Source organism: Blennius ocellaris (genome assembly GCF_963422515.1).
Source record: "Blennius ocellaris genome assembly, chromosome: 15".
NCBI classification, from domain to species: Eukaryota; Metazoa; Chordata; class Actinopteri; order Blenniiformes; family Blenniidae; genus Blennius; species Blennius ocellaris.
The window spans coordinates 23,588,024-23,615,734 of record NC_137664.1 but is presented as its reverse complement, the minus strand read 5'-3'; the positions used below and the strand labels follow the sequence as shown (position 1 = coordinate 23,615,734).

The 27,711-nt window shown below is 48.5% G+C and overlaps 3 protein-coding genes across 7 annotated transcripts in view; 1 reads left to right on the top strand and 2 right to left on the bottom strand.

The window, feature by feature from the left end:
• Positions 1 to 1,980: 1,980 nt before the first annotated feature.
• Positions 1,981 to 18,434, bottom strand: ythdc1 (YTH N6-methyladenosine RNA binding protein C1). Of its 4 annotated transcripts, none has more exons than XM_080510494.1 (17): positions 18,344 to 18,434; positions 16,912 to 17,110; positions 13,987 to 14,082; positions 13,428 to 13,768; positions 9,370 to 9,739; positions 6,558 to 6,620; positions 6,392 to 6,486; positions 6,209 to 6,317; positions 6,000 to 6,117; positions 5,826 to 5,910; positions 5,602 to 5,756; positions 3,779 to 3,858; positions 3,617 to 3,665; positions 3,502 to 3,541; positions 3,249 to 3,314; positions 2,980 to 3,174; positions 1,981 to 2,251 (listed from the first exon to the last, which is right to left on the bottom strand). In XM_080510494.1, the coding sequence occupies exons 2-17, from the start codon at positions 16,937 to 16,939 to the stop codon at positions 2,063 to 2,065; spliced, it is 2,079 nt and encodes a 692-aa protein (XP_080366620.1). In that variant the 5' UTR covers positions 16,940 to 17,110; positions 18,344 to 18,434; the 3' UTR covers positions 1,981 to 2,062. The 4 variants fall into 4 exon arrangements, with proteins under 4 accessions (XP_080366620.1, XP_080366621.1, XP_080366622.1 ...); XM_080510495.1 differs by having other exon boundaries at positions 3,502 to 3,538; XM_080510496.1 differs by having other exon boundaries at positions 3,617 to 3,653.
• On the top strand, positions 18,391 to 19,071 carry ufc1 (ubiquitin-fold modifier conjugating enzyme 1). Its single transcript, XM_080510506.1, has one exon. It carries the CDS (start codon positions 18,478 to 18,480, stop codon positions 18,997 to 18,999), a length of 522 nt encoding a protein of 173 aa, XP_080366632.1. The 5' UTR covers positions 18,391 to 18,477; the 3' UTR covers positions 19,000 to 19,071.
• The window catches only part of prpf4 (pre-mRNA splicing tri-snRNP complex factor PRPF4), a 27,239-nt gene continuing 18,538 nt past the window's right edge, over positions 19,011 to 27,711 (bottom strand). The window contains exons 1-10 of one of the 2 annotated variants that reach the window (XM_080510503.1): positions 24,711 to 24,891; positions 22,444 to 22,491; positions 22,163 to 22,351; positions 21,901 to 22,047; positions 21,682 to 21,812; positions 21,483 to 21,615; positions 21,275 to 21,404; positions 20,973 to 21,106; positions 20,764 to 20,888; positions 19,011 to 19,357 (exon numbers count right to left, since the gene is read on the bottom strand). In XM_080510503.1, coding sequence (XP_080366629.1) covers positions 19,144 to 19,357; positions 20,764 to 20,888; positions 20,973 to 21,106; positions 21,275 to 21,404; positions 21,483 to 21,615; positions 21,682 to 21,812; positions 21,901 to 22,047; positions 22,163 to 22,351; positions 22,444 to 22,491; positions 24,711 to 24,812 — 1,353 coding nt within the window. In that variant the 5' untranslated portion in view covers positions 24,813 to 24,891 and the 3' untranslated portion in view covers positions 19,011 to 19,143. Of the gene's footprint in view, positions 19,358 to 20,763; positions 20,889 to 20,972; positions 21,107 to 21,274; positions 21,405 to 21,482; positions 21,616 to 21,681; positions 21,813 to 21,900; positions 22,048 to 22,162; positions 22,352 to 22,443; positions 22,492 to 24,710; positions 24,892 to 27,711 lie in introns of those variants that run through there. The other variant, XM_080510502.1, reaches the window with a different exon arrangement.

The window sequence follows — 27,711 nt, the reverse complement described above, 5'->3', positions numbered from 1 at the left end:
TCTGCGGGTCATATAAAGGCTATAGGGGGTTCTGTAAAGATTCTGAGGGTCCCATAAAAGGCTCTGGGGGGTTCTATAACGGTTCTGAGGCACTCTCTGTGGGTTATATAAAGGTTCTGAGGAGTTCTATATAGGTTCTGAGGGATTCTGTATAAGTAATGGGGGTCCTATAAAGGTTCTGAGCGCTCTATATAGGTCCTATAACGGTTCTGAGGGGTCCTATAGATTCTGAGGGTCCTATATAGGTTCTCTAAAGGTTCTGAAGGGTCCTATATAGGCTCTGGGGGGGTTCTATAGATTCTGAGGGTCCTATATAGGTTCTCCAAAGGTTCTGAAGGGTCCTATATAGGTTCTGGAGGGTTCTATAAAGGTTCTGAGGGTCATATAAAGGCTCTAGGGGGTTCTGTAAAGATTCTGAGGGTCCTATAATGGCTCTGGGGGGGGGTTCTATAAAGGTTCTGAGGTTCCTATAACGATTCTGGGGGTTCTATAAAGGTTCTGAGGTTCCTATAATGGCTCTGGAGGGTTCTATAAAGGTTCTGATGGTCCTATATAATATTCTGAGGGTCCCATAAAAGGCTCTGGGGGGTTCTATAATGGTTCTGGGGGGTTCTATAAAGGTTCTGAGGTTCCTATAATGGCTCTGGGGGGTTCTATAAAGGTTCTGAGGGTCATATACAGGCTCTAGGGGGTTCTGTAAAGATTCTGAAGGTCCTACAATGGCTCTGGGGGGGTTCTATAAAGGTTCTGAGGTTCCTATAACGATTCTGGGGGTTCTATAAAGGTTCTGAGGTTCCTATAAAGGTTCTGAGGGTCATATAAAGGCTCTAGGGGGTTCTGTAAAGATTCTGAAGGTCCTATAATGGCTCTGGGGGGTTCTATAAAGGTTCTGGGGGGTTCTATACAGGTTCTGCGGGTCATATAAAGGCTATAGGGGGTTCTGTAAAGATTCTGAGGGTCCCATAAAAGGCTCTGGGGGGTTCTATAACGGTTCTGAGGCACTCTCTGTGGGTTATATAAAGGTTCTGAGGAGTTCTATATAGGTTCTGAGGGATTCTGTATAAGTAATGGGGGTCCTATAAAGGTTCTGAGCGCTCTATATAGGTCCTATAACGGTTCTGAGGGGTCCTATAGATTCTGAGGGTCCTATATAGGTTCTCTAAAGGTTCTGAAGGGTCCTATATAGGCTCTGGGGGGGTTCTATAGATTCTGAGGGTCCTATATAGGTTCTCCAAAGGTTCTGAAGGGTCCTATATAGGTTCTGGAGGCACCGTAAAGGGAGGATAAACCGGGTCTCGGGGAACGAGCTAACGACGGCTAGCCACCGAATGAGGCTCACAGTGCGGTCAAACCGGGACGAACCGGGACGAACCGGGCAGTCCACGGCTCTGTTTACCTGCTTGTCGCCCCGCCACGTCGGTCCGGTCCGTTAACTCCTCCGAAATGTCATTTTACAGGCGAACACACCGACGACGGTCCACCCGGTCACTGCGGAAGGATTTCCGGTACCGACCGGAAATACAAGCTTTTCAAAGTAAAAGCCGTTTGTACAGCATACATCAGATTACACATCAACTCTAAGCGGCGGCAGAACACAAGTTATCCTCAGTGGACATCAAATCACGTGACTCTAGTTTAGCATCAAAACACACACAGATTAATTGAAACACGCCACGATGAGAAGCAAGTTGGCTGATTGGAGTTGAGTCCACAAAAACATTGGCACACGCACACACTCCTGTAGTTAGGGTGTTAGGCTCCACCCACTGTAGCCATCAGTCTCAGGATTGGCTAGAATTCTTCCCATAAGTCAATGTGCTGAGGTGAGTTATTGCTGACAAAGCAAGCGCCTGGTCAATCAGCTGGTCACCATGCCAACCGCCTGCTCTGGCCAGTTGGAGGCAGGAGGGAAAATTAGGGGGAGGAATTGTTTTGGTCAGTGGTCAAAGTAAGAGCGTCCATGAAACTTGTGAATTGTTCAGGTTTTATTTTGACGATTTCTACTAATAACATAAAAACAGACGGCGCCTCGTGCTTCAGCAGAGCAGGTGACATCATCAGGTTAGCGGCGGTAGCGTCCCCTCTCTTTATCCCTCTCACGGTCCCTGTCACGATCTCTGGCCCGCTCCCTCTCCCGGTCTCGCCGGGGTCCGCCGCGCTCGCGGTCCCGCTGCCGCTCGCGCTCTCTGCGGCTGCTCACCACCGCCTGCGTTCGCCGCAAGAAGTCGTCCACCCGCATGTCGTAGTCGTGCTGCACAACGGGATAAAGGAGACGGTGAGACGAGTGGGGGAGGAGGGGACAGGGTGGGTGGTGTAAAGCAGTGTTTTTCAACCACTGCTCCGCGGCACACTGGTGTTTCCTCCAGATCTCGTCAGGTGAGCCGTGGGAAATGATCCCATTTCACTTTTTTTTCTAAAAAACATTTGCTCTCACAGCCTCAGTGTGTTGCAGAGTAATCATGTATAAATACTCTTCACCACTAGATGGCAGCACAGAACTTTGCAGGTGAAATGGAAAGTGTTAGACGTCAGTGTGGTTAATCTCCACCTCCTGCTACCATCTTGTATCAAAGTACTGCGTCAGTGACAGTGATGGAGAAGTTTTAGAAAAGGATTTGAACTCTGAACTACACATGTTGGTGTTTGTCTGTCTTGTCTGAGTGGGTAAAAATTAAAAAAAGAAATTGGGAAATAGTTTTTTTTCTGTATTTACTTGATTCCTGTTGATGAAACTTTGATGAGAAAGACTTTATATTGTTAATAGAGGCTACAGAGTTTAAAATGTTAACATTTTCGGGTGGTGGTGTGCCTCCAGATTTTACCAAACAAAAAAGTGTGCCTTGGCTCAAAAAAGGTTGAAAAACACTGGTGTAAAGGACGGGACACAGGGGGTAGAGAGGATGGGACGAGGTGGGTGGAGAGGACAGGTCAAAGTGGGTGTGGAAAGGACGGGACAGGGGGGGGGGGGGGGGGGCTCACCGGGCTGGAGGTGAAGGCGCGGTGCTGCTGCGCCCGCTGCTTGTCTCTGAAACGAGGGGGCGGAGCCTCGTGTGGCGGCAGCGGCGCGTGGTGGTGGTGGTGGTGGTGGTAGGCCTGGTGGGGGGGCGGAGGCGGGTGGCTGTGGTGGTAATAAGGGGGGTGGTGGGGGGGCGGCTGCTCCACGCCGGGGTACGCCTGCAGACAAGAGGCACAACAATGACCTCACAGTGACGTCATGGGGCGACGTCGGCGTGAATGAAGAGTGATACCAGAGTCTGCCAAGGAGTCGGCGGCCCAACGCTGTGGTGGTAGTCCCTCATGTAGTCACTGTAGGACTGAAACACAACCTTACCAACAGGCTACATATAGAGGATATACACTGCGCTTCTGCAAACGGGGTCGGAGGCCACGGAGAATCTCGGCAGAGGTTGGAGGCTATTAAAAACTGCGTATGGAGTCCATGTGGGGCCTAAATCTTGTTAACGACCACTGCACACATCCATGTTCACATCGTGGACTCACCCCATTGAGGAAAACGTCTCTTCGCACGCTTGAAAATCTTCTGTGAACAAAAAAAAACAAACCCCATCAACATCAGCAAGTCTTCAACCCAATGTGTCCACCTGCCTGGCCTCACCTGTCCACCGGCTGACTCCGCAGGTCCTGCATGAACCCTGTGGACAGAGCTGAGAGTGAGGAGGGGGGGGGGGGGGGGGAGGGGGGCTGTGTTCACAAGCTGAGTGACAACCAATCACAACGCAGACCACACTGGTTGTGTGTGTGTGTGTGTGTGTACCACCTGCTCGCTGGCTGAAGTCAGGGGGGGCGTCGGCCCGAGGCCGCTTCCTGCCGTGGAGGTCGTACTCTTCAGGTCGACGCCTACATGAACAAGTTCACAGGTGAGAAACACACACTTCATACACACCTGTGAGGCCTCAGAGTGTGTGGTGCTGTGGAGGTGTGTGTTCAGAGTGTGTGGTGCTGTGGAGGTGTGTGTTCAGTGTGTGTGGTGCTGTGGAGGTGTGTGTTCAGTGTGTGTTGTGCCGTGGAGGTGTGTGTTCAGTGTGTGTGGTGCTGTGGAGGTGTGTGTTCAGTGTGTGTGGTGCTGTGGAGGTGTGTGTTCAGTGTGTGTGGTGCTGTGGAGGTGTGTGTTCAGTGTGTGTGGTGCTGTGGAGGTGTGTGTTCAGTGTGTGTGGTGCTGTGGAGGTGTGTGTTCAGTGTGTGTGGTGCTGTGGAGGTGTGTGTTCAGTGTGTGTGGTGCTGTGGAGGTGTGCGTTCAGTGTGTCTGCCACCTTGCCCTCTGCTGCCACCCAGCTTCTATGCTTACATTGTTAGACATGTATTTCAACAACCAACTTCTGTAGCCACACACACATTCTCATGTTTTATTTTGAAAACCACCCAAGCTTTTAAGTGTGGGTATGTGTGTGTGTGGCCAGGTAGTCAGGTTGGTGTGTGTGTCCAGGCAGGCAGGCAGATGTGTGTCCCCAGTTAGGCAGATGTGTGTGTCCCCAGTTAGGCAGGAGTGTGTGTCCCCAGTTAGGCAGATGTGTGTGTCCCCAGTTAGGCAGGAGTGTGTGTCCAGTGTGTGTCCAGGCAGGCAGGTGATTGTCGTCTTTCACAGGAATGCTGCAGGTTGGATCTCTCTCGTCCACACGTCTTTTAGCCAGACCCTAAACCCCCAAACTGCTCCCAGAGGACAATTTCACTTCCAGCAATCGTGTGTGTGTGTGTGTGTGTGTGTGTAATTGTCCCCTGTTGCTTGGGACCTTCTATAGTCTGTAGAGACACAGATAGAGACAGAAAAAAGACAGACAGACAAAGAGAAAGACAGACAGACAGACCGAGAGACAGAGAGACAGACAGGAATCCTCTTAAAGGGACCACATACCGCTTCAGGTGCACATGAGGGAGGAACACTTTACAAAAACAGTTTTTTCTCCTCATCAGTCCATTTAAGACCGTTTTTTAAACGCTGTGACTCTGAAAAGGTGAGGGGGGGGGTGGTGATGATGATGATGAAGATGGTGTAGTCCTGCCAACCATTAAACAAAGCCCCCGCCTCTGTAAGCCCCGCCCCACCCGCTCCTTGCTCAGTCCGTCCTGCTGCTGGTCTCCTCCTCACCTCAGTGTGCAGGAGGAGGGGGGAGGGGGGCCTGTCCATCATGGGAGGGATGGGGGGGGGGATTTTTTATTTCAGTCTCTTCATGGAATTTTACCTGCGTAAATCCCTCCCCTGATACACCACAACTTCTCATTGGATAGAGTCCAGAAGCTCCGCCCCCATCAACCACCAGCACACCTGTCATGCCCCTGGTCCAGTCCTCTCTCTCTCTCCCTCTGTTCAGTCCTACCTCACTCGCCCCCCTCCTCCATCAGTCCGCAGGCTGGTGTTTGCTGCTTTCATTCTGAAAGCCAGAGTCCTGCTACTCACACACTCCACCTCCAACCAGCTCCACTCAAACTGCACCCAAACACCTGACGGCGTGGCGCTCCGTCGCAACCACCTGGCGGCGCGGCGCGGCGCCGTCGCCACCCCCCAGGCCGCTGGCCAGCTGCGGGCTCCGTCGTCCGGCCGCAGAAGAACAGGAAGCAGGAGGAGGAGCTTGGTGATTGGCTAACCTTCCCGGTTCACGTTGCGGCGGGCGGCCTCGGGGCCGCGGCTCTGACGGCGTCCTGCGCTTGTGACGAACGCGGCGAGCCACCTGATGAACGTCCACGCTCTCGTCCAATGGGAACAGGGCACAGAGCTGGGCGCCGACGTCCGGCTGGATCTCCTGGCGGACAAACGGGACGCGTCACCACGGCCAAAGAGACGCGACGCGGGGAGTGACGGCGCCGCTCACCTGTCCGTCGCGGCCAATCTTCACCGGCTTGTGCTCGTTCCAGGGGTTGGACAGGTGAGCCGTCTTGATGAATGGCAGCTCCCGCCTGCAACTCAACACACACGAGTCAGCGCCACGCCCCACGGCGGGTTGAACTCCCTGGGGGAGGGGCCTCAGACCCACGTAGGTGTTCACCTGCACAGCCAGTCAATCTTGAACACTCCTCCCAGCATCTTGGCGTTCATGCCAGCGGGAAGCACCCAGTGGATGGGAGAGCCGCCGTGGTACGACTCCGACGCCAAGCGGGCGAAGCCTGAGGGGGCAAACGCAGCGGCCAATCAGAGGCGGAGCAGGCGGTGGGCAGCGCCGGCTCAGCAGGGGGGGGGAGGGGGGGAAGGACCAACCTTGGAACTTCCCGCTCTCCCTCACGGAGAAGACCAGGACCACGCTCCGAGCCGTGCGGAACGCCGCACTCAGCTTTTTCTCGTTGACGGGCAGCGTGGACCACACCCCCTGCAGTGACATCACAATGACACGGTCAGGCCGTGGCCGGCGACCTTCCCCCGCCCGCGGCAAACCCCGCCCACCTTAGCCTTGGCCAGCGACACGTTCTCGTGGTTGTTGCTCTTGATGAGGAAGAAGCGAGCGTCTCGCAGGATGTAACGAAGCTTGTTGGTCGGATCTGCAACAGAGGCGGGAATTTGAGTAATGGGAAAACACCACTGGTAATCGGATTACTTCCGGCATCCTTACTCTCCATCCCTTTGCGAACGGCTCCAACTGACGACGACAGCTTCTCGCGCTTCTTCTCGGAACCTTTCAACACAATAGCACAGCATATTTTCAAAATGAGCAGTGGAAGTTTGCGATGTTGTCACAGTGGAGTTGTAACTGCTCCTCCAGCCTTGGTTCACCAACTGAGCTGCTTCCACTGCTCCGTCCCTCCACTCCTCTGAGCCTGCTTCTGCACGCTTCTTCCCCTTAAAGCAGTGCTTCTCAAATGGTGGGGTGTCAGGGGGGGCGTGAGGCGGGCGCCACTTTCAGTATTAGTGTCTTTATTCATGCTTGAACGGAAAAAAAGGGCCTCCAGCTCATTTTATTAATTTATTTTGATAATCAGGCGATTGTATGCAGAATGCTGGTGCAGCAACTCATACAGTGGTTTATACAGATCAATAAATAAATATGATCAGGTTCTCAATGGTAGTACAATTCGGGGGGGGGGGGGCCTGAAAAGAATTCTGTCCTCTAGGCGGGGCATGACAGAAGATAATTGAGAACCACTGCCTTAAAGGGACTTTTTCTTTCTTTCCATTTCATCGACTTGCTCATGTTGAATTGTTGTCGTTTCTCTGTGACCTCTATTCCAATGACTGTTGGATTTTGTCCGCTAGATCAGTGTTTTTCAACCTTTTTTGAGCCGAGGCACACTTTTTTCTTTGGAAAAATCTGGAGGCACACCACCACCCGAAAATGTTAAAATGTGAAACTCTGTAGCCTCTATTAACAATATAAAGTCATTCTCAAAGTTTTATCAACAGGAATCAAATAAATACAGAAAAAAGTATTTCCCAATGTCTTTTTTTAATAGTGCCTCCCTCAGTGTGAAACCTGGACCTGATGGATGAAGAGCTGAGATCCTGGTTCACATTCTTCCTTTTCTAAAACTTCTCCATCACTGTCACTGACACAGTACTTTGGTATAAGATGGGAGCAGGAGGTGTAGATGAACCACACTGACGTCTGTTAAGTTTCAATTTCACCGGCAAAGTTCTGTGCTGCCCTCTAGCGGTGAAGAGTATTGTAGCGATCACGGAGTTGGTCGCTGCAGGGCATGATGGGAGTTCAGGTTATGTGTTGCCGGAGGTTATTGAGGGTCGTTGTTGGGGTTGTTGTGTTGTGTTTTTGTTCCTCGGTTCAGATAGTTAATTATTTCCTCTAGTTTGGTTTGTTGGATGTTGGTGTGCGACCGTGAGTGAGAAATGTGTTGTGTGGAGTCTCGTCCTGTTATGAAGTTCTGGTCGTGTGTGTTCATGTCAAAATAAAAGCCTGTGGTGTTCAGCTGGCAGAATAGAATCTCGACTCAGAACAATTCTTCCACGGCGCTCGCCACAGTATTTATACATTATTACTCTGCACATACTGCTCTCATATGGGGTTATATTTGTGCCAAAATTCTGAGTGAGCGATGGGAAAATTTGAGCGCCAAAAAATTTATTGTGCAAGCACACTAATAACATTTTGAGGAAATATTTAAATTGCACAAAGACAAACTTGAGATTGCGCGCTCAAAAATCATTTCTGCGCTCAGATTCTTCCTCTGCGCCCAACCTCTCTCTCTCTCTCTCTCTCTCTCTCTCTCTCTCGCTCAACCTCTCTCTCTCTCTCTCTCTCTCTCTCTCTCTCTCTCTCTCGCTCAACCTCTCTCTCTCTCGCTCGCTCAAATCTCTCCACGTCCGCTCAAGTTCTGCTGTGCGCTCGCTCAAAATGTGCAAAGCCCAAATGTGACAGACACGGTTGTCCACCAATCACAGAAATTTGGGGCGGGCATTGAACTCTGATTGGTTGCTTCGGTTTCTGGAAGTGCCTCATAACCAACGAAGAAGAAAAAGAAGAAGAAGAGGAAAAACAAACTGCGGGGGAAAACAGAAATAAGGAAAACTAAAGATAATGATCCTGGATTACAACATGTTTTCCCCCGCAGTTTGTTTTTCCCTCTTCTTCTTCTTTTTCTTCTTCGTTGGTTATGAGGCACTTCCAGAATCCGAAGTAACCAATCAGAATTCAACACCCGCCCCAAATTTCTGTGATTGGTGGACAACCGTGTCTGTCACATTTGGGCTTTGCACATTTTGAGCGAGCGCACAGCAGAACTTGAGCGGAGGTGGAGAGATTTGAGCGAGCGAGCGAGCGAGCGAGAGAGAGAGAGAGAGAGAGAGAGAGCGAGAGAGCGAGAGAGCGAGAGAGCGAGAGAGAGAGAGAGAGAGAGAGAGAGGTTGGGCGCAGAGGAAGAATCTGAGCGCAGAAATGATTTTTGAGCGCGCAATCTCAAGTTTGTCTTTGCGCAATTTAAATATTTCCTCAAAATGTTATTAGTGCGCTTGCACAATAAATTTTTTTGTGCTCAAATTTTCCCATCGCTCGCTCAGAATTTTGGCACAAATATAACCCCATACTCTCACAGCTGACAGCGGCTATTAGAGTAAATGTTTTTTTTTTGGAAAAAATGTGAAATAGGATAATTTCCCAAGGCACACCTCACTAGATCTCACGGAACACCAGTGTGCCGCGGCCCAGTGGTTGAAAAACACTGCGCTAGAGAAATAAACATGAATAGAATGAAGGTGATAAACGTGCAGCGTCTGAATCCCTGGAGCTGCACAAGACGTCTCATTAAGATTCTTCACTTCAAAGTGTCCCTTGGTTCACTGTGGCTCCTTCACCGACGGCCCACCACGTGGTCCAGTGGAAAACAAAGTGATCAACGTTCTCGTCGTTTGTAAAAAAAACAAACAAACCCCTTCACGGCCAATCAAAGAGCCCAGCCATCTGTTGCTATGGTTACCTGAAGCGTCAGAGCCGGAACCAGAGTGAGCCGACTCGCCGTCGTCCGAGAAGCTGATGGAGGAGGCGGAGCGCGAGTCCCCAGCCTCACTGCGCGTGTCATAGTCGTTTCCCTCGCCACCGCGGCGCTCGTACTCTTCCTCCTCCTCCTCCTTTTCTCCTTCTTCCTCGTCGTCCTCCTCCTCCTCCTCTTCCTCCTCCTCTTCTTCCTCCATGCCCTCCTCCTCCTCATCCTCTTCCTCCTCTACGTGAGATGGGGTGGGGGAGGAGCTTCCCGACGCTGCTTCTGAACCGTAATCTGCAACATCCTCCTCTGATTGGTTGTCATCGTGGGGGGAGGGGCTTAGCCGCCGGTCGTCACGCCGTAACTTCTACAAACAATGAGGGCAACTAATTACTTCAAGAGTACTCCAGCGAGTACTACCAACACTACGGTGAAATACTACAGAGTACTTGACACAGAGAGATTATTCAAAACTGCAACAACAAAATGCAATAAAAACACACAAGCCTAATAAATGTAACAGAAAAAAAGCTAAAATACTTGAAGAAATAATGTCCAACCATATCTGAAGAGGACAAAATCTAAGCTTCTTTACTCCTGCACAGCTCCACCTAGACAATTAATTATCTTAGACCCCAGAAGTTATTCGTATTCATATTTACAAAAAAAGATCAAATAAAATATATAAATACAAATCAATAAGAATAAATAAATCATTTATAAATAATACACCAGTGTCACAGCCCGTAGTCCTCCCTGGACCCATGTTTTAACTTGAAATTCCCTCTCCAGGTAGAACTCCAGGCTAAATAAACATGTTTTCAATATTTGTAGGAAGCAGACTCTTTATTGCTATGTACATTACTTGTGTAGTTAGAAATTTGACCAGGTCAGTGAATGTTAGCATTTTTGATTTTACGAAGAGTGAATATGTGTGATCTCTATAGCCAGTATAACGAACTATCCTTATTGCTCTTTTTTATCACATTGATAGTGGCTGTAGTGAACACACCTCCACACAGTGATTTAGGTATGGTATCACCAGCGAACAGTATAATGTGGCCACGTTTCCACCAAACAAAAAGTGCAGGAGTGGAACGGAGCGGTGCGGTGAAGTGCAGTCAGAGCCAGATCTGGTTTATCCAGAAAGTAGGTTCAAATATAGGCGGGACTTGGAGCTCCACAGATATGTGACGTTGCAACAGTCATCTCAGGCCTGGACCTTATGAATCCTCTGTTGTTGCTTTGCCCTTGACGTTTAGTTAACTTAAATTTTTTTTAAATAAAATTGCAGCCACAGAGCTGCAGCTTCAAACTTCCAGTAGCAGAAAGGCGGTTGCTCGTCACGTTGCATCATGTCTCGTCTGGAGCCGCTGGCCTGCGGACCGTGACTCCGTGTCTGGACACTCCAGTCGGGAAAGTGGGACTCTGGAGCGGCGGCGGGGGCAGCAGAGCAGCAGAGCAGCAGCAGAGCATAGCATAGCAGAGCAGAGCAGAGCAGAGCAGCAGCAGAGCAGAGGAGCAGAGCAGAGCAGAGCAGAGCAGAGCAGAGGAGCAGAGCAGAGCAGAGCAGAGCAGCAGCAGAGCAAAGCAGCAGCAGCAGAGCAGCAGCAGCAGCAGCAGAGCAGCAGCAGCAGAGCATAGCAGAGCAGAGCAGCAGCAGAGCAGCAGCAGAGCAGAGCAGCAGCAGAGCAGAGCAGCAGCAGAGCAAAGCAGCAGAGCATAGCAGCAGAGCATAGCAGAGCAGAGCAGCAGCAGAGCAGAGCAGAGCAGCAGCAGAGCAGAGCAGCAGCAGAGCAGAGCAGCAGCAGAGCAGAGCAGCAGCAGAGCAAAGCAGCAGAGCAAAGCAGCAGAGCAGAGCAGAGCAGAGCAGCAGAGCATAGCAGAGCAGAGCAGCAGCAGAGCAGAGCAGAGCAGCAGCAGAGCAGAGCAGCAGCAGAGCAGCAGCAGTGCAGCAGCAGTGCAGCAGCAGTGCAGCAGCAGCAGCAGAGCAGAGCAGCAGCAGCCTAGTGGAGCCACGGCCAGCGACACAGCGTGACGAGTGGATTCAGTCGTGCCTCGTCTCTCCAGACTCCTGGTCTCCGTGGCCCACTAGCGTCTGCTCTTTGGGGACCAACGTGAAAGTTGCGCAGTAAAAAAAAAAAAAAACACCCAACCAGTGCAAAGCTGAATGAGTTAACAACAGAGGACTCATACAGCCGACATATTCAAATATGGAGGACATGTAGCACTGACCAATCAGCTCCTCCAAACCAAACCTTTCAGTTGTCCCGAGTCCCTCAATGGAAGGACGACGGAAAAGCGTCAAGCTTTAGAGGTCATTTCTCTAAAATCACACATTTCTTGGTGCAAACCCGAACCACACCACTCCACTCCTGCACTTTCTGTGCGGTGGAAACGGGACTCATGTGGAGTCACTTGTGGTCCAGGATGGTTTTTGACTTCGATTATTGAGACGCTACTTCATATTTTGTTTTGTGGGGGAGTTTCGTGCTCGACTTGAGTTTTCCTTCACTTCACAGCAGAAGAGCATCACGGGATACAAAATAACTGTGGTCGCTAATTGTTTGATCTTACAGAATTAGAGACAGTTTCATAACGCACACTGTTCGCCACAGCAAAGCAAAACTTTCAAGTGTAGCTTTAAAAGTTATTATAGCAACATTTTACCAGTTGGGCCCACTCAATTTCAAAATGGACTGGATGTGGCCCCTGAAGGAAAGTTTTATTTACTATTTATTTTGTGTACAAGCTTTGCATATCAGGGCTTGACATTAAGGATTCCTTAATCAAGTTGAATTAATTAAGTTTACTTTAATTAACTTTTTACTTGCCCAGACAAATGTTTACCTGCCCAAACTTTGTGTGTGTTCATTTGCTTTTTAATTATCTATTTTATCTTTGCACTGCTTTTAAATCTTGTTAAAGCACTTTGTATTACTTCACTGTATAAAAAGTGCTATACAAATAAAGTTGATTGATTGATTTAATGTAAATGTATAAGCTTGGGTAATGTATTAATTTGACCAACATAACGTTTTACATAAAAACACTTGTAGTGTCTTTAATAATCAAGATATCTCAATGAAACTGAGGGTGCGTCTCTTAATACTCTTCAATCTGAAGGAAGAATAATCTATATTTTAACTTTGTTCTTCACAGCAAAACGCCCAGAGTTGAATTAACTCCCATGGTGTTTATTTTAGACCAACCGGCCTCAAATTTTTATCATATTAACCAATCAAATCCTGTTCCTCTTCCTGCTCAGTCAACTTTTTTTCTGAACCATAAAGATTTATGAAACTTCGGGATTAGAAAGTCAAAATAATCAAAACTACATCATTTTAGTTGAAGTTGTTTTTATGTGTTGAAGTCGAGTGAGTTCTTAATTTGTTCCGGTGACAATCTGAATGTTGACAGAAGAGAAAAATTCTAAATGTCGGAGGACGAGGAGTTTCCCCGACTAGTAATTGGAGGGAATCCTGAGGAATCAGACGAGGCTATCCAATCACAATGCTTATTTTCCAGGCAAGCCGCAGCGTCACCGACATGAATACGGATCACGAAATAGGAAGAAATAGCGACTGTGATCGGCGTCCAGCGTTTCCCCACGCTATCATCTCCTTCACATGAGAATCAGGTGATGGAAATGGTCTCGCCCTGCGGTGGCGTCATCCGTTGGTGATACCAAGTGATGGTTGCTGAAAAAACCAGGAGCCAGTTGGTCCCGGTGAGCAGAGGATTCAGTTGCCTGAGCAAAGCTTTTACTGGCCCCGGGCCTTCAGACAAGCCTTCATGTCCAGCTCTGGATGTACAGGTATTGTATACAGCTTTAGATTGCTTCAGTGATGTGCTTTTAAATCAGAACGTTTCTTCCATAACATATTTGGTGTTTGCTTCGTTCAATATCAACGAGTCCTACAATTGATCATGTTACAATGTAGTATTCAGTGGTCCACAATACAGTATTTAATAGCACACAGACAGACAGACAGACAGACAGACAGACAGACAGACAGACAGACAGGGTACTGTAGTACAGTTATTATCAGTACCTGGCTCAGACCCTCCAGGCCTCTCTGGGACTCCCGGCGCCGGGCGTCCTCGCCCCCTGTGCTCCGGGTCACCTCCCGGGCCCCCTCCCGGGGCCCCTCGCGGGGCCCCTCGCGGGGCCCCTCCCGGGCCCCCCGTCGTGCCTTTCGCTCTTCGTAGTAGTCGTGACGGTAGGCGGCGTGCCGACCTCGGGGGCTGGAGGCCTTCTTGGAGGAGGTGGTCAGGGGGGCGCCCGCAGTTCTCTTGTTATTGGTGGAGGAGGACCTGGAGGAGTGGTGACTTGTGGAGGGGCGGAGCCTCTTCAGGTCCTGACTGCCCGCACGCTCGCTCTTCCTCTTTGTTCCTGTGAGACACAGCACAGGGTCTTTAAACCACCACGACTATTACTGTTTACTACTTCTAATTCTACTACTGTGTACAGTATAGATCTGTGTGCAATAGGTATAGATCTTGTGTAGTAGAAGGCAAAGATCTACGTGCAATAGGGGTCCGAGGTGTTTGCAGTACAAGCCATAGATGTGTGTGCAATGGGGGGTATGGTTCCGTGTGCCGTAGTACAACCTTTCTTGTCACTGAGTTCAGTGTCTGGGTTGTAGAGTTCATCGTCCTGGTCGGGAGCTTCAGTCAGCAGGTCCTCCAGAACGTTTAATTCTCCATCTGCAAAACACACTGAGTGAGGAGGCTACACAAGCGCCCCACTAACTGACCACCCACTCACCGGCCCACCACCCACTAACCCACAGCTAACTCGCCCACCGCCGACTCACCAGCCCAACACACAACAACTCATCCACCACCAAAGGGGCTTTTCCACAGGAAAGAACCAGGTTCTCGTTCTGGTCCAGGGCCAGATTTAGCACCAGTTCTTTAGCCGGAGCGGGGTCTGACACATCACCAGCTGGGGACAGAGTTACTGCTGGAGTTATCGCTACTTACGAGGCGGAAGAGATGCGGAACCAACGTTCTGAAATCTAGAGTGAATACGGAGCCCAGGAGAGGTTATAGAGAAAAAATGTATAATTTGTTCCCTCGAGTTAATAATGCGACGGAACGAGGTAATTTAATACACGATGGCAGCGCCATGGCTCTCAAACTGCTGCAACACAGTCCCTGTGTTGCCCTGGCAGCTGCATTGGATAGATCATTTAGAAGCAGTTTTCCATTGTGGGTTTTTTCAAGCTTTTCATGGTAACATCATTGTAAATAACTTCATTTCCGTGCCTTATATCGCCTTATGACCGCAGGCTGAGGTCTGTGTGTGAGTTGTGTCGCACTCCGCTGAGGCCCCATTATTTTCTAATTCTTTATCATGAAACCAAACTCTTGGTTCATCAGCAACTAAAAAACTATTGTAAATGAAAGCTGGATGTTTTAACCATAAAATGAGCCTTTTAATGGCTTCATGTGAAAGAACTTTAATCAGCGTGTATTTACGTAGGTTTCCATTATAAACGGCTGTAGAGCTGCGTTCTATCATTCTACACCTCCATTCCTCCTGATGCTGAAGCATTTGATTCAGACAATCCAGAAATAAAGTGAAAGGAGCAGAAATCCACTAAGTAATGCCCAAATGCTGAAAAATAAGCCCCAAGCTCCTTCACAGATAATTATTATTATTAATATTTTCCTCTCTGGCCACTAGGGGCTCCGAACAAAAGCAAGATGGACATGAAAAAAGACCAATAGAGCGACGAGGAGACTCTGTTTTCTGGCTCTTTGGTCTGAATCCGAGGTTCAGGACAGACGAGATGGAGAGACCTGGACTAAACTGATGAATACAGTCTGTCCCTGGTTCCTGTATTAGCGCCACACTGGTGAAATTAGTGACGTACGACATTTTGGAGTGATGTAATGACGTGGCTCTTAATGGCTCCATTGACAATGGAAAAACAACTGGTTCTTTGGCAGTGCTTGTTTAAGAACTGACCCTTAAACAAGGGTCAGTTCAGGCGCCGGCCCTGAACTAGAACCTGGTTCTTTTTGGTGGAAAAGCCCTAGAGGAGCGAATGGGAGGTAAGAGGAGGAGTTAACAGGAGGAGGTCAGAGGAGGAGCCAACAGGAGGAGGTCAGAGGAGGAGCCAACAGGAGGAGGTCAGAGGAGGAGCCAACAGGAGGAGCTAACAGGAGGTGGTAAGAGGAGGAGCTAACAGGAGGTGGTAAGAGGAGGAGCCAACAGGAGGAGGTAAGAGGAGGAGCTAACAGGAGGAGGTCAGAGGAGGAGCCAACAGGAGGAGGTAAGAGGAGGAGCTAACAGGAGGAGGTCAGAGGAGGAGCTAACAGGAGGAGGTAAGAGGAGGAGCTAACAGGAGGTGGTAAGAGGAGGAGCTAACAGGAGGAAGTAAGAGGAGGAGCCAACAGGAGGAGCTAACAGGAGGAGGTCAGAGGAGGAGCCAACAGGAGCTAAGAGAAGCTAATAGGAGCTAACAGAAGGAGCTAAGAGAAAAAGCTAATGGGAGGAGCTAACAGGAGGAGGCCAGAGGAGCGAACAGAAGCAGCTAACAGGAGGAGTCAACAAGAACAGCAAACAAAAGGATCTCACAAGGAGCTAATAGAAGAACTACTAAGGAGTTAATAGAAGGAGCTACCAAGGAGTTAATAGAAGGAGCTACCAAGGAGCTAGTAGAAGAACTACCTAGGAGCTAATAGAAGGAGCTACCAAGGAGCTAATAGAAGGAGCTACCAAGGAGTTAATAGAAGGAGCTACCAAGGAGCTAATAGAAGAACTACCAAGGAGTTAATAGAAGGGGCTACCAAGGAGCTAATAGAAGGAGCTACCAAGGAGCTAATAGAAGAACTACCAAGGAGTTAATAGAAGGAGCTACCAAGGAGTTAATAGTAGGAGCTACCAAGGAGCTAATAGAAGAACTACCAAGGAGTTAATAGAAGGAGCTACCAAGGAGCTAATAGAAGGAGCTACCAAGGAGCTAATAGAAGAACTACCTAGGAGCTAATAGAAGGAGCTACCAAGGAGCTAATAGAATAACTACCTAGGAGCTAATAGAAGAACTACCAAGGAGCTAATAGAAGAACTACCAAGGAGCTAATAGAAGGAGCTAACAAGGAGCTCAATACGAGAACTACCTAGGAGCTCATAGAAGAACTACCAAGGAGCTAATAGAAGAACTACCAAGGAGCTAATAGAACAACTACCAAGGAGCTAATAGAAGGAGCTACCAAGGAGCTAATGGAAGAACTACCAAAGAGCTAATGGAAGGAGCTAACAAGGAGCTAATAGAACTGCCAAGGAGCTAATAGAAGAACTACCAAGGAGCTAATAGAAGAACTACCAAGGAGCTAATAGAAGAACTACCAAGGAGCTAATAGAATAACTACCTAGGAGCTAATAGAATAACTACCTAGGAGCTAATAGAAGAACTACCAAGGAGCTAATAGAAGGAGCTAATAAGAACAGCAAACAGAATGAGCTAACAAGAAGAGCTAACAGGATGAGCTAACAAAAGCTAAACCAACCGCCCCACGGATCACCTTTGTCCTCGCGCCGCTCGGCCGCCATTCCCGCCGCAGAGCCGTCGGCTTTCTCTCGCGCTGCTCACGCTGCTTTCCGCCTCTTTTGTGGATTTAAACTCCCAAGAGGCGAAATGTGCAGAGACAAAACAGCAAATGGCGGACTGCGTCTGTTTTCACCTTCTTCTGTGGTCCTGCTACTCCGGAGACACACCGCCACCTACAGGGCCGCCGAGGACACACACGTCTGTACTTCGAGGGAAACTGTCTGTTTTGTAAAAGTTCCGTCAGCACCTTCACTGCAACTTGCATTTTTCCATGTTGACCGAACAATCCTGACACTATTTTATTATTGAATCCGTTTTATTGTTTTGCTTGGTGGCCTGGTTCGATCAGACCTCGGTTCGGGAGATAAAACAAATTGTAAATATTGGTGAGCCCATATTTACAGCCTCCATGTTCACTAAACAGGTTCATAGGATGGCTTCATCTATTCTCGATAGTGAATCATCCTCTGTGAGGTGATCTGTCACCATCACTGAACTGAACAAGAAACATTGACATTGCACTTTATCTTATGCATTGTATTTATTCAATTCAGTTCTTAGTTCTTTGTATTTATTATTGTGGCTTTTATTTTATTCTTTTTTTTGTTTCTTAAATTTCTGTCAGTAAATGCTTTTATCTGGAAGGGTTTTATTGAGGCTTGTTTTTTATATTTGATATTGAATTATTTACCTATAGGAAATGGCACAACTTTGAGCACTTGTCTCATTGTTTAGTCACTTGACTAAGTATCTGCTTGTTCGGTTCATTGTGTGTTTTCTGGAGTGTCGATGTGCCAAATGTGTCACAAAATCTGTGGCACAAATCTACTCATGGGTACAGAATAAAACCTTTATCCTTGATTTACTTGTAAATATCTATAACTACCAGCATATCTAGATATATATGTCTATATCTGGTTGTCTATGCCTGTTTCCGGTTGTCTACATCGAGTTGTAGATGGCTATATCTAGTTATATATGTCTATATCCGGTTGTATATGCCTGTTTGTTGTTGTATAGTTGTACATGCATATATCTAGTAATATTTGTCTACATCCGATTGTACATGCCTGTTTCTAGTTGTATGCGTCTATATCTAGTTGTAATGTCTATCTTATATATGTCTATATCCGGTTGTATATGCCTGTTTCTATTGTACATGTCTATATCTAGTTATATATGTCTATATCCGGTTGTATATGCCTATTGTACGTGTCTATATCTAGTTATATATGTCTATATCCGGCTGTATGTGCATGTTTCTAGTTATATGCGACTAGATCTAGTTGTAATGTCTAAATCTATCATATATATGTCTATATCCGGTTGTATAGGCCTGTTTCTAGTTGTATTAGTCTATATTTAGTTATATATGTCTATATCTAGTTGTATATGTCTATATCTACCGTGTTCGTTGATGACGTTGACGTCACGCCGGCTCTCACTCCGGAAGTCCACGTCAGACTACCGGGGCACAGACTACCGGGACGCACGCCGCAGCCGGACCTGCTTGGACCCGGGCTCCAGTGCGGGACAGAGAATGGCGGACGAGGCGACGCGCAGGGCCGTGTCCCAGATCCCGATGTTGCGGACGCACGGCGGGCCGCGGGACGGCGCGTTGTGGCCGCAGCGGCTGAAGGAGGAGTACCAGGCTCTGATCCGCTCCGTGGAGAACAACAAGGCGGCGGACAACGACTGGTTCCGCCTGCAGTCCAACGCCGACGGCACCAAATGGACCGGAAACTGCTGGTTCGTGCACGAACTGCTCCGCTACGAGTTCGACCTGGAGTTCGACGTCCCGGTGACGTACCCGGATACCGCGCCGGAGGTCGCGATACCGGAGCTGGACGGGAAGACGGCCAAGATGTACCGGGGAGGGAAGATCTGCCTCACCGAGCACTTCGCGCCACTCTGGGCGCGCAACGCGCCGAAGTTCGGGTTCGCGCACCTCATGGCGCTCGGGCTCGCGCCCTGGCTCGCGGTGGAGATCCCGGATCTGATCAGTAAGGGGATCGTGGTCCACAAGGAGCGGACCCGCGAGGAGGTGGCGACCTCCGAGTGACGTCAGAGACTTTACTCAGTCATGTAATGGAAGTACTGTGATGTGTCAGTGCAGATAAAAAGCAGAGAGTCACTTTTCCTGTTTCTTCACATTTATTTCAAACTTCACACACAAGTAAAAACAAATAGTTACATGAAAGAGCTTTTAGTACACCTGAATAAGCTCCGCCCACTCTGCTTGAGGCCACACCCCGTTCTCCTGAACGTTGCTGGGCGATGACTTCCAGTCCCAGGTTCTCACTGGGACGTTCCAGGTGGCGCCGTAGTTCGCCTTTACGTAGTCCAGCGTCTGGCACGGGACTCGAACCTTCAGCTCCAGAAGCTCCGCCCAGCACAGCGAGAAGCGAGGGAAGATGTACCTGGAAGACGGAGGCTTTACACCTGTTCAACTTTCAACATCACAACCACAGACCCTGCTCTGACTTTATGACCCTCACTATGACTGGTGCTTTCCCAGTAGTTCACACTCAGCCCTACTGGCCCTACCTCAGCCTTACAAAGTGTGGATTGGTAGGACCATGTTCCACTACGGTGTTTCATGTTCACTGGTGCCCCTGTTAACTGGTGACTTCTGCCACCAGCTGTTGGCAGCAGCTGATGTTAAAATAAGAAACGCTGCGATACTTATGGCGTTCACCGAGACGGCTACGGTGTCTGGTCGGGTTCTTAACGTGATGTGAGAAGGACGCTGGAGGAAGCAGGTCTCAGTTAACAGGAAACCAGTGAATCCAAAACACTGGCATGGAGACGTGACAGTGGTAGAGGCTCGCTCCACTGAGCTCCAACCCTCTGGTCACCACCATCATCTGTACGTCGCTGTTCCACTGGCTTGATTTCTGAGATTCTCTCTGTTTGTGGTCAACTTTAAAAAAAATGGCGGGTAAAGGAGCCGTTCTCTGACTCAACCATGTTGTGAGGCACCGGCCAATCAGCAGCCGACGTCTGCTGGCGTCCTATTGACTCCTTGTCTTGGCCTCAGCCGAGGAGGAACAGGACTACCTGGTACCTGGTACTAACAGTGGAAAAGCAAGTAGAGTCAAGTATCATGCTGTGATGCACGGTGGAGGCACCCCATGACCTCCATCTTTACCACACTGACGCTAACCCCATCAGCCTCAAGTTACAGACCCTCCATCAACCTCAAGTTACAGACTCTCCAACCTGAGGTTACAGACTCAACCTGAAGTTACAGACTCTCCATCAACCTGAGGTTACAGACTCTCCATCAACCTGAGGTTACAGACTCCATCAACCTGAAGTTACAGACTCCATCAACCTGAAGTTACAGACTCCATCAACCTGAGGTTACAGACTCTCCATCAACCTGAGGTTACAGACTCCATCAACCTGAAGTTACAGACTCCATCAACCTGAAGTTACAGACTCCATCAACCTGAGGTTACAGACTCCATCAACCTGAAGTTACAGACTCTCCATCAACCTGAGGTTACAGACTCCATCAACCTGAAGTTACAGACTCTCCATCAACCTGAGGTACAGACTCCATCAACCTGAAGTTACAGACTCTCCATCAACCTGAGGTACAGACTCCATCAACCTGAAGTTACAGACTCTCCATCAACCTGACTGAGTTTGATCTATTGTCCAGAACTTTCAGTGTTTAGTTGGCAGAAACAGACCCCAGAAGACTTGAGCTGGAGGTCCAGGATGTTACAAAGTACCAAGTCAGTGGGAGGACGATTAAGTATAATTTACAGTTTTATATTTGTAAAACACTTCAATTGAATCTTTAAAAGTTGCTCACTTGAACTTGCGGCCGCTCTTCACCTGCGTTCCTCCGTTCCACATGAGTTCTCCGTCTTCATAGAAGAAGAAGATGTCCAGTTTGACATCTTCACCCAGAAAGGACAGCTCCAGACTGTCCTCCACCTGCTCTTCACAATAAAAGTCCACATGAAAACAAAGCAATTGCAGTCTTTTCAAAATAAAAACCATCATTGTGAAAAATGTGACCTTTCCAAACTTGTGTTTGAGTGTCAGGCCAGCGCGCGTTAGCGCCGCGATGATATCAGGCCTGAAGTCCACAATGAAGATCCCGATGTCAACGTCACGACTGTAGGAGATGATGCTGCACTGCCTGAACCAGCCTGCAGAGGGCGCACCGCCACGGACGTCAGTGCGTCAGCACAACACAAGCACCGAGCTAGTGAGCATTGAATTCTAAGGTACGACATTAGCGTCGTCTGAGATTGTGACGGGGTTACAATTCCCGTACCTTATTAGCACATCATTAGCGTGTTAGCATGTCAGCTCACCAAGCAGGGTGCCGCTGCTGATCCAGAACGGGACTTCAAGCTCAGCGAGCGTCCGAGCAGCTAAACGTAACAAGGCCTTCGCTTTCCGCCGAAACTCCACAGCAGGAGGTGAGGCGTCGTCGGGGTAGAGCTGACAAAGAGCGCATGTTAGTGTCCTTGATCGGTAAAATGATTTTTGTTGTACGGTAGAAAGCTAGCCTAGGCAGACCTGGAGGAAGTTGCGCGTGTCTCGATAGCGACACTCCAGGAAGTGGGCGTGCCTCTGCTGTGACAGGAAGTGAGTAACGTTGCGCGGAACTCGAACGTCGAGGCCGTCAAGCGCAGTGAGGACGAGCTCGGGCCTGCAGCGGGGGCACACACGTCAGAAGACCTGCAAACACGGCGGCGTCGGCCACGGATCTTGTTACCTGTCGTAGGCGCCAGCGTGGCGTCCATAGTCCAGGCGTGTGAACGGAGCGAAGCTCCGGTCGCTACCGGCTTTGAGGCGCAGCGCGCCGTGCCACAAGTAGTTCCCGCTGCGCTCGTACAGGAACACCACCTGCACGCACGCACGCACACACACACACACACCGTCACCATGACAACCAAACCAGCTCAGAGGCGTGTTCAGGTGTGGTCCCACCCACCTGGATAATGTAACCATGAAGGCGGAACAGGAAGTGCAGGGGGATCTCCTCCCCTGATAGGGTGTCCAGACTGGCCAATCGTGGGTCTTCTCCTCGGAGCTCCATCAGCTCAAAGCCTTTCTGCTCAGCAGCCAATTGGAAGCCAGCCTGGACAACCACACACACACACACACACACACACACACACACACACACACACACACACTCTCAGTCCTGTCAGGTTCCTCCTACCATCGTTTGCACACAGAAACGCAGCACTCACGTCATACTTCCACTTGTTGGCATACAGCGCGAACGACATAACGGGCCGGCCGGCACACAGGACGCTGCAGGGCGGCGCGTCACGTGGCTGCAAAGCATCCTGGGTAAGAAGCGTCAGGACGGCCACGTCGGCCACAAACAGCGGCATTCTGTACTGCTGCGCTAACGCCAGGAACTTCTTCAAGGTCTGCTGCTGGGACAAACGTTGCCATGGAAACAGGTTATCAGTGATGCTATCAGGCAATACGGCGGTGCTCACAGCGGTGCAGCTCGTGGACTCACCCATTGGACGTCACTGGTCAGGTGACCGGCCGAGTTCAGGATGTGAGGCTGCAAAAGGATAGAAACACATCAGCCTACATGATAGCAACACTTCAAAGAACACAATAGCCAGAATGTTAGCCAACACAATAGCAACACGTCAGACGTCAGCTAACACGTTAGACGACACGTTAACCAAGACAATAACAACACGTTAGCCAAGACAATAACACGTTAGCCAACACAATAACAACACGCTAGCCAACACGATATCAACAGGATAGCAACACGTATCAGGTCTCTAGTATATCTCTGGTTTCTAATATCTGGTTCAGGTCTCTAGTCTCAGGTCTGTGCTCTCAGGTCTCTAGTCTCAGGTCTCTGGTCTTTAGTATCTCGTCTCAGGTCTCCAGTCTCAGGTGTGTGCTCTCAGGTCTCTAGTCTCAGGTCTCTAGTTTCTCGTCTCAGGTCTCCAGTCTCTCGTCTGTGCTCTCCGGTCTCTAGTCTCAGGTCTCTGGTCTCTAGTATCTCGTCTCAGGTCTCTAGTCTCAGGTCTCTAGGCTCCGGTCTCTGGTCTGTGCTCTCAGGTCTCTGGTCTCTAGTATCTCGTCTCAGGTCTCTAGTCTCAGGTCTCTAGTATCTCGTCTCAGGTCTCTAGTCTCTAGTCTCTCGAGTCAGGTCTCTAGTCTCAGGTCTCTAGTATCTCGTCTCAGGTCTCTAGTCTCAGGTCTCTGGTCTCTAGTATCTCGTCTCAGGTCTCTAGTCTCAGGTATCTAGTATCTCGTCTCAGGTCTCCAGTCTCAGGTCTCTAGTATCTCGTCTCAGGTCTCTAGTCTCAGGTCTCTGTTCTCTAGTATCTCGTCTCAGGTCTCTGGTCTCAGGTCTCTGGTCTCTAGTATCTCGTCTCAGGTCTCTAGTCTCAGGTCTCTAGTATCTCATCTCAGGTCTCTGGTCTCTAGTATCTCGTCTCAGGTCTCTAGTCTCAGGTCTCTAGTATCTCGTCTCAGGTCTCTAGTCTCAGGTATCTAGTATCTCGTCTCAGGTCTCCAGTCTCAGGTCTCTAGTATCTCGTCTCAGGTCTCTAGTCTCAGGTCTCTGGTCTCTAGTATCTCGTCTCAGGTCTCTGGTCTCAGGTCTCTGGTCTCTAGTATCTCGTCTCAGGTCTCTAGTATCTCGTCTCAGGTCTCTGGTCTCTAGTATCTCGTCTCAGGTCTCTAGTCTCCGGTCTCTGGTCTGTGCTCTCAGGTCTCTGGTCTCTAGTATCTCGTCTCAGGTCTCAGGTCTCTGGTCTCTAGTATCTCATCTCAGGTCTCCAGTCTCAGGTCTCAGGTCTCTGGTCTCTAGTATCTCGTCTCAGGTCTCTAGTCTCAGGTCTCTGGTCTCTAGTATCTCGTCTCAGGTCTCTAGTCTCAGGTCTCTGGTCTCTAGTATCTCATCTCAGGTCTCTAGTCTCAGGTCTCTGGTCTCAGGTCTCTAGTATCTCGTCTCAGGTCTCTAGTCTCTCGTCTCAGGTCTCTAGTATCTTGTCTCAGGTCTCTCGTCTCAGGTCTCTAGTCTCAGGTCTCTAGTCTCAGGTCTCTAGTATCTCGTCTCAGGTCTCTAGTATCTCGTCTCAGGTCTCCAGTCTCTGGTCTCTAGTATCTCATCTCAGGTCTCTAGTCTCAGGTCTCTAGTATCTCGTCTCAGGTCTCTGGTCTCTAGTATCTCGTCTCAGGTCTCTAGTATCTCGTCTTAGGGCTCCAGTCTCAGGTCTCTAATCTCAGGTCTCTGGTCTCTAGTATCTCGTCTCAGGTCTCTAGTATCTCGTCTCAGGTCTCTAGTATCTCGTCTCAGGTCTCTAGTCTCAGGTCTCTAGTATCTCGTCTCAGGTCTCCAGTCTCTGGTCTCTAGTATCTTGTCTCAGGTCTCTAGTCTCAGGTCTCTAGTATCTCGTCTCAGGTCTCTAGTATCTCGTCTGAGGTCTCTAATCTCAGGTCTCTGGTCTCTAGTATCTCATCTCAGGTCTCTAGTCTCAGGTCTCTGGTATCTTGTCTCAGGTCTCTAGTCTCGGGTCTCTGGTCTCTAGTATCTCATCTCAGGTCTCTAGTCTCAGGTCTCTGGTCTCTAGTATCTCGTCTCAGGTCTCTAGTATCTCGTCACAGGTCTCTAGTCTCTAGTCTGTTTACAGTCGCAGGTTAAACGAAACAACAACAATGGCGACTTGCTGTAACAAACACAAAGGCTGCACATCTCCATTGAAACAGCGTGTGACAGCCAGCCTCTCGGTAGAATGTGCGCATGCGCCTCACCTTATTAACGTGTTTGCGCAAGTTTCGCAGCTGGAGGAGCAGCACTGCGCAGCTGCATGCAGTCAGCAGCGTTAAAAGCAACGTCCGCTTCACACGAGGCATCCGCGAACCGCTCGTGACGCGTCACGGAGCGCCAAAAGGCTTCAGAGTGCCGCGAAATAACAAGAGATGTCCGCCATGTTTAAAAACCACCGGGAAAAAAACACCCACTTCCTGCCGGGACCTTCACAGTAAAGGAATGCACCAACACAAAATAAAATCAAGTTTTGCATCAGTACGGACCTGCTTTATGATATCAGCCCTCGCGGCCCCTGAGGGCCTCTGGCAACCCTCACCCTCCGGCCTGTTACGGGTTCCTCGGGTCAGAACCAGGACCTATGGTGAGGCCTGGTTCTGCCTCAGGGCCGCAGAGACTGTTGGTATTTTTAAAAGCAGGCTCAAAACCCTAATTACTTGACTATTTACTACTATATAAGTCATTACTTGACTTATTTCTTTTTCTAATGTCATCAATGTTTTACCTTAATCCTTTATTTCATTTATGAATTCATTTTATAAGCTCCTATTTATTTATTTTTATTGGTTGATTATTTTATTTACCTTTAATTTTCATTTAATTGATTCATTTTATAAGCTCCTATTTATTTCAACCCGGTGTCTCCGCATGGGGTCTTGAGTCTGGTCTGCCTGTGGGGGGGGGGTTGTCCTGGGGACCGGTGTGTCCACGGAGGTGGAGCTCAGGACTGTGGTTCGTGGACCGTGGTGGGGGCTGCTGACTGAGTGGGTGGGGGTCCTTGTGGCGGGGCCTCCCGTAGTTGTAGGCTGTGGCACCTCTCAGTGTGGACGGCCCCCCTGAGGATGGTGTTTCTCTCTCGTATCATCAGGGCCGGACATTCTTACATCAGTTTTTCTTAGTCCTGTCAATCCATTAAAGAAATTTACTCATTTCAAAATTTTCTGTCATTAATTGCGATTAATCACATTGATTTTCTCCTGAATACTGAAGCTTGTCATGAATATTTATTCAGAGAAAACCACAGAATTAATGTTGACTCAACGCAGAGACTATATTTAAATTAAAAAAAACTATTTTTATAACGTGCCTTTAGCTTTGCATGAAACGTTTCTCTCCAAAATCAGCAAAATAATGAAAACATAAATTAATTAATTAGATGAACGCGTTATTTTTGACAGCACTGCTTTTTATATTTTGATTTGATTTTTTTTAAGAAGTGTCCTCCAAGCCCTTGCTCATTGGAAGGTACCTGTGAAGCTCTCTGGGACACATCTTGTAGAACAGGGGTACTCAAATACAAATCTTCAAGGGCCACAAAGATATTTTTCAGTGACTCAAAGGTCCATTTATTGAGGTCGGTACTGTACTGAAATATTCAAAAGATGTCCTTTTTATTCAAAACAATAACAACTGCAGTTAAATAAAATATAATTTCCATTTTGACTAAATTAAAATAAATATTTGAATAAAACAAGAAATGACACCTGTCATGGGACCAAAAAAAAGGAGTCAAAGTGTAACGAAAAACTATTTTACATCCTTCCTGTCAGTATGAAACACTGCTTAATGGGAGAAATGGCATCTTGTGTCTTTTGCCAGTTTTTGGAACTTTGGCTCAAATGGTGTGATGGCCAGGCGGACACACTGTTGCAAGTGTTCATTGGTAAGTGCACTGCGGTACTGGTTCTTCACCACATTCATTGTTGAGAACGCAGATTCGCAGCAGTAGGTTGATGCGAACATCGTCAGAATGTGAAGTGCCATCTTCTGCAGCAGAGGGAAACTAGCTGCAGTTACCATCTTCGTCCAGAAGGTGATAACGTCACACTGAGTCTCTTTCAGTGCAATGTTTTCCTGCAGGTCAATTAGCTCACTTTGCAGTGAAGCAGCTGTGGCCCATGGAAAGATTTGTTGTGCTTCTGAAGTGAACTCTCTCAGATTTCTGACCAAAAATGGATTGTCAATGCAAAGAAGGACTTGTTTTCCCAATATGAAGTCATCAAAGCGTGTCTTGAAGTTTTCAATCAGCTTCTCCACAAATTGAACATGTTGCTGATGAGCTGCTTTGTCTTTGGTCTGTTCCAACAGTTTGGGGAAATGAAGCAATTCCTCCTATAGGTAAAAATGAAAAAGGTACAATCAATTAAAAAAAGGGCATGAAGTTTAAAAAAAAGAAAAGAAGTAAAACCCAGATAATGTGTGTGGTAGAAAATGTTAAACAGCCTACCTGTAGGTCACTCTTGAAGACTTCCAGTTTCCTTTGGAAAGCCCGCACTGCTGAGATCAGGTCACACACTGTGTTGTTCTTCCCTTGGAGCTTCAGATTTAGGTTCTTCAGGTGAGATGTTATGTCAGTCAAAAATGCCACAGCTTCCATCTTTTCTGGATTTTGCAGGAAGTCTGTGAACAGTTTTGCTTTAGCACTCTTTTGCTCTGCCATAAACACTTGTAGTTCATTCCTGATGGCCCAAAAACGCTCCAGGACCTTGCCTTTGCTCAGCCATCTGACGTTGTTGTGCAGGAGCAAATCATCAAAGGCAGCATTGACCTCTGTCAGGAACGAGCGCAGCAAACGATGCTGCAGTGCAGATGATGCTCTCAAGAAGTTTATGAGTTTCATCATTGTCACCATGATTTCAGAGTAGATTTCCCCAAGACTTGCACAAAGGACGGACTGGTGAATTATGCAGTGATAAGATATCAGGTGAGGGTGGAGAACTTTCAGCCGCTGAACCAGTCCTTTCTCTCTGCCCATCATAGATGGAGCTCCATCAGTAGCAACTGACACAACTTTCTTCACATCAATTTCTTTTTCATTCAGCATTTGCAGTATTGCCTTGTAAATGTCTTCACCTCTTGTCTGTCCACAGAGGTTTACCATGCCCAACACATCTTCAACAAACTCCCTTCTTGACTCATCATAATATCTCACGAAGACCATCAACTGTGCATTATCAGTGGTATCAGTGGATTCATCCACAGCTA

What these genes read in the sequence shown, in the direction of transcription:
- ythdc1 (XM_080510494.1), bottom strand. Translation starts at nt 16,939, where the DNA reads ATGGCGGCCGAGCGGCGCGAGGACAAAG. An exon ending in TGAACTCAGTGACAAGAAAG is followed by an intron (nt 13,769 to 13,986) that starts GTTGTACTACGG and finishes TGTGTCTCACAG; the next exon opens with GAACAAAGAGGAAGAGCGAG. An exon ending in TGTCGCTGGCCAAGGCTAAG is followed by an intron (nt 6,318 to 6,391) that starts GTGGGCGGGGTT and finishes ATGTCACTGCAG; the next exon opens with GGGGTGTGGTCCACGCTGCC.
- ufc1 (XM_080510506.1), top strand. Translation starts at nt 18,478, where the DNA reads ATGGCGGACGAGGCGACGCGCAGGGCCGTGTCCCAGATCCCGATGTTG.